Here is a 5,638-nt window from a genome sequence, read left to right on the forward strand (position 1 = left end):
CTGTACTAGGCGAACATACCATTTCAGAAAGGAAGCGTGATCCAATCAAACATTAACATATTATATGAAAATAGAAGATGTACGTCATTCAAACTTAATGTGCATTGCATTGTTGTTTAAATTGGTTACACAAACATAAACTGGATACTGTAAATAATGTTATATCCAAAGTTTCTCCCCAAATATACACGTGTATAAGAATATATATAATTAAAGCCTATATATATATATATATAGAAACAGCATCCGGATTAAGTTTGCAAATCCGGAATTTTTGCAAACTTATTTTTTTTATTTTTCACCCAATGTTTTTTATTTTTGTATTTTTAAAATGTGTTAGGTAATACTAATTAGAGATATTTTTTGTTTCCTGAAATTTAATTTAGAAATATGTTTTTTTGGCATTTAAAGTCAACTTAAATGGCCTTCCCATTGGAAAATGGCTTTTTCAAGCTTTTCCAATTGGAAAACTGCCTCTATTAAAATTGTGGGAGAATTTGGAACATAATTTTTAAAATTGAAATTGACTGTTTAATTAAGAATATTTTACACTCATTACATGAAAAATAATATATTCATTAAAAATGAAGAACCGATAGATTCATTTAAGGCATTTGTTTGCGAATCCTTCCCATGAGTGAATCTTTCCAATTGGAGGATTCCCACATTCAAAGTGGGAAAGTATGAACATTGGAAAATTCCAATAGAGGAATTGCACGAGCGGTAACAATTTACCATAACACCGGTTGATCCGCCATCTTGGAGGCTCTCGCGTAATTTCAACTTTCTTCAGCAATTTACCGCACGATTTTCTTCAAATATATCGGTAAATCAATACAGATGCAGATTTTATTGACACAACATGTCTAAGAAACTTTCATTTGCTACGGAGTATAAAGATAGCCTGGATAGTGTTGCCAAAAAGCGCTACGAGCAGAAGATAACCATAGTGGGTGGGGTAGACCCTTACGCAACTGATTTGGTTTGGTCAAAAGATGTGGCGTGCCTACCCTCAGTTACGCATATAGACATCGTTCACTATTTACTCTTTACCCCTAGTCCATACACGAAAGAAGATTTGAAAGCTTGGAAATCACTTGATGCTGTAAACCAACTCTGCAGTGGATGGGTGCAAGAGAGATCAAGTTACAAGACAAACAACCATGTCATAGTCACTGCAAAGGTATATAACTCAGCATTAACTATAATAATGTCTGTAAAACAGTGTAAAATTTTGAATAAATTGTTTTATTTCACTCACATTTTTATGTGTAATAATAGGTAAGTTGGCAATGTAGTAAACTAGGGGTCCAGGAAACAGTGCACCCGACATGGGATGCAAACCCATGACCCACGGTATTACCAATGTGTTACAACATTGATCTGTCTACCCACTGAGCTTGCGGGCCGCCTGTCTTGAGTCAGTATCGATAGTCACTACACTCCTACCAGCTTTATTTCTCGGTAGGATCATATTCTCACCCAGCCGCCTCTGACTGCTATAACCAGTAAAATTAGAGAAGAGAGTTTATCTCATGTGGGCTCGAACCCATGATCCCCGGTATAACCTGTTCCTTGCTCTACCGAGCTAGCTGGGCACCTGTCATTACTTATTAATATAATATTATCATGGATTTCTTTTCAGGTATTACATTCACAACGACTTAGAGAGAAGCCACTTAGACCCTGGGTCATAGTGAAACCAGATGGTGTTGTGGAGGGGGCCCACTGTAATTGTATGGCTGGTCTTGGAGAAGCATGCACCCACATAGCAGCTCTTCTGTTTTCAATATCTGCAGCTGTGCAAATAAGAGATTCGCAAACGTGTACCCAGTCCGCAGCATATTGGAAGATTATACCAGCATCAGTGAAGACCATAAGGTATAAAACTGTAAGCAACATAAACTTTACCTCAGCAAAAACTGCCAAAAAACATTTTGATGATAATTTGCAGTGCATGAATAATGGAGAAATCCCAGTTACAAACACCCCTTCAGTAAGAAAAGTTAAAACACCTAGAGCATCAGAGGCAGATTTCATGTCATTCTGTCAAAAACTGTCAGTGTTAAAATCTAAACCAGCCGTACTATCAGTCATAGAGCCGTATGCTGCAGATTATGTTCCAACATGTGAGAAACGAGACTTTCCTTTAATACTTAGTGAACTGAAAGATCCGGATATGATTGGTGAGCCATTGTGCACAGTACAGTCTAAATGTAAAAACATAAGGGTTTCATGCAGCAAAGAACAATCCGAAAATGTTGAGGTTGAAACTCGGCTGCAGTCAAAATCAAAGCTATGGAACCAGTTCCGAGCTGGTAGAATCACAGCATCAAACATGCGAAGTGTGGTTTTTACAGACCCTGACAAGCCATCGAAATCTCTTGTAAAGAAAATATGCTATCCAGAGACCCAGTGTTTCCAGACTGAAGCCATGAAGTGGGGAACAGTGAATGAAAGAGTGGCTCTAAAGCAGTTTGTGGAGTATACCAGCCCAAAGCATGAAAACCTGCTAGTGAGAGAAAGTGGATTTATTATTTCAGAAGATCTACCCTGCATTGGTGCTTCACCTGATGGTATAACTGCCTGTGACTGTTGTGGCAATGCATGTATTGAAATTAAATGCCCCTTTAATGCTAGAAATGATAAAATTGATGAGAACACATGTGATTTCTTAGTTTTAAAAAATGATCAACTCCATTTAAGTGAAAATCACAAGTACTATTACCAGATACAAACTCAATTAGGTGTATGTAAACAGGAAATGTGCTTCTTTGTTGTTTGGACATTATGTGATTTATTTATTAAAGAAGTGAAATTCAATCCAATTGTTTGGGAAGACATATGCAGCAAGTCAAAAGGTTTCTTTGAGTGTGCGGTTTTGCCAGAATTAGTTGGTAAAGTATTCACAAGCTTGCCAGTGCCAGCCAAACAGCCGGTATTGAATACTATTGATAATGTCAAGCAACCGGTATTAAAAGCAATAGAAAATGTTCAGTGTTCTGATACCCAAATGAAACCTGTCTTACTATCAGACTCCGAGGAAAGATATTGTTATTGCGACCAGGTTGAATCTGGTAAAATGATAGCATGTGACAATAACGATTGTTCAATTGTTTGGTTCCACTTTACTTGTCTTAAGTTGGAAAATTCCCCAAGAGGAAAGTGGTACTGCCCAGACTGTAGAAAGTTACCTGCATTCAAAAGACTCAGAAAGAAATGAATTGTTGTCTGATTTTTAACCCTGTACTGATTATGGACCCATGGATAGTGTGTGATGTATAGGGCTTGTTGGAAAAATATTGATATATATTAAATGTATGTATCTGAAATAATTACGCACAACATAATTATTTCACATCATGTACTTATGTTCATATCATTTATATATCTGACTGTAAACATGTTTGTTGCTGTGGAGTAAAGAGCTAGATATAATTTTGAAAGGTTATCAATAATATATCCAACATAATACTCAGGACTGTTTTATTGTGTTGTACATTATGTTCATGTGTAATGACTTATTTGCTGAATGCTGTTGTAACTATGTTTGGTGTTCATTTTCAATGTTATATTTATTGCTATCAATCTATAAGTGAATTAATCAATTATACCAAGCTGGATATATGTTTTAGATGCAATATTAATGGTTCATAAATTATTCACTGCAATAAATAGTATCAAAAAACTCTGTTTGTCTTGGTGGTACATATACATTAACTACACAGGTCATTATTAAAAATTTTAAGTTTGATATTATTGTAATTATTCCAAAAATGAAAATTAATTAATTTAATGAATTGATTCTTATGTTCAGTTATCTTAACCAAATGTATTGAACAAAATCATTAGTCATGCTGAATGTTTTCCCTTGTTTTTGGTGTTTGTATATTATATAGCGAACAACTATTTTAATAATGACCTAGGTAGATTGTGTACAGATACTGGCTACATAAAACTGATTGCAATCAAACAGGAAATAAGAATAATTACTAGAATAAATTATAATTTTATTCATCAGTTTGTAATAGTACAACATAAACATGTGACACAAGTTATAAAATTGACAACTGAAATGTCATCACTAAGACATGTAATGTAGCAGACATTAGGGACAAACTAATCCTGGGGTGCATGGTTTGAAACCTGCCTGGGGCACTGGGGTTAGGGTTATGGTACTTTTCGACTAGCGATGAATTGGTTCGACACACAATATGCTCGGATGTATCGGCAATAGAGACCACTCATGTTAAAGAAGGAATGGGTCTATTGGAAAGATCTGGGGTATCGCACCCAGACTCCTTGTATCACACATCTGTCTCTCCCTTGTGTATACCTCTCAGGCCATTTGCAATAATCCTTTAGGGAACAATGCTTATTACCTGCCAATAATACTTAAAGAGGGTACAACAGTACACGTCATGGGAATTTATAATATAAAAATTTCAGCTTATATATATATATACTGCATGTACATTTGCAACTCATTACTGAAGTTCATCAAGCTACCTCAAGCACAGTAGTAAGTGTCATACAGTCAAGTCATTATAATGTTAAATATAATGTAGCAGCTTTTCTATTTCATCACATACCGCTTATGAAGTGAGTTGAACATATTCTAACATTGGTCAAATTTTTCGTGCTGAAGTCTTGGTTAATTCTTGCTAGCCATTCTCTTCTTCGGTCTGCAGTAAGTTTTTCCCATTCAGCGCCTTGATTTGTAATTACTGCAGGTAATCTATAATACTGCAGGTCTTTTTCACGATCTTTTCTGTGATTACAGCCATAAATCGAACATTTAAGTACCATTTTTATTGACTAACGATTTGTTTACATCGATCAGCTGTTCGGATGTGTTAATCACCGGATATTCCGTACTGCGCATGGGCCTCCAAGATGGCCGCCGGCAAAATGATTACGTAACATGAAATTCGTCTATTGGAATATTTGGTTAATGGGAAAATTCCAATTGGAGAATAAAGTTCAGTTTTAAAATGGGAAATTTCCAATTGGAAGGACAGGTAAGATTTTGTAATGGGAACATGTAGGAAATGGGAATAAAGAAAAATATTGCCATATTTAAAGCAAAAATTAGCAAAATGACACTTCTTACAATGTCCTTACCTGTCAACTGTCGACTTATCCATATTCCTCATCGCTGTTATACTATACAATGGTTAGCATGACGTCTAACCATCGTATTGCTTTATTAACCCTGTATCAGATACTAGTACAATTTTTTATCCGATTGAAAAAAAGACAAACAAAAAAATCCATCTTTCATCAATGTCACAAAAACGCTGTCGTTAAGCTTGATTACAAACATCTTGCCATTTAACCGATTATTTTCAAGGTTAAAGGCAACTAAAATTTGGTCAAGAATTAGCATTAATGAAGTTCTTTGAAGTCGAAGATATAAACTTTTTTACACTTCTATCTTTTTTAAAGACCACATGATTATGTTCATATATTTACACAAATTATAAAGGAGTCGGAGAGGTGATGGAGATCTATTGTATGAAAAGGCTTAATTTATGGTATTTATGGGTAAAAATAGTGAAGGAACGACTCGCCATACTGTCATTATTTCATGTACATTGTGCTATATGAAATTATTCTCGTTCACCAGAGTGATGGT

The 5,638-nt window shown here is 35.2% G+C and overlaps 1 protein-coding gene across 1 annotated transcript; it reads left to right on the forward strand.

Annotated features, from left to right (window-relative positions):
• The first annotated feature begins 809 nt into the window (after positions 1 to 809).
• On the forward strand, positions 810 to 3,658 carry LOC128223893 (uncharacterized). Its single transcript, XM_052933350.1, has 2 exons — positions 810 to 1,183; positions 1,646 to 3,658. Exons 1-2 carry the CDS (start codon positions 863 to 865, stop codon positions 3,221 to 3,223), a joined length of 1,899 nt encoding a protein of 632 aa, XP_052789310.1. The 5' UTR covers positions 810 to 862; the 3' UTR covers positions 3,224 to 3,658.
• The last annotated feature ends 1,980 nt before the right edge of the window (positions 3,659 to 5,638 follow it).

This window comes from Mya arenaria, chromosome 17 (genome assembly GCF_026914265.1).
Source record: "Mya arenaria isolate MELC-2E11 chromosome 17, ASM2691426v1".
Classification (NCBI taxonomy): domain Eukaryota; kingdom Metazoa; phylum Mollusca; class Bivalvia; order Myida; family Myidae; genus Mya; species Mya arenaria.

What these genes read in the sequence shown, in the direction of transcription:
- LOC128223893 (XM_052933350.1), top strand. Translation starts at nt 863, where the DNA reads ATGTCTAAGAAACTTTCATTTGCTACGGAGTATAAAGATAGCCTGGAT. An exon ending in ATGTCATAGTCACTGCAAAG is followed by an intron (nt 1,184 to 1,645) that starts GTATATAACTCA and finishes ATTTCTTTTCAG; the next exon opens with GTATTACATTCACAACGACT.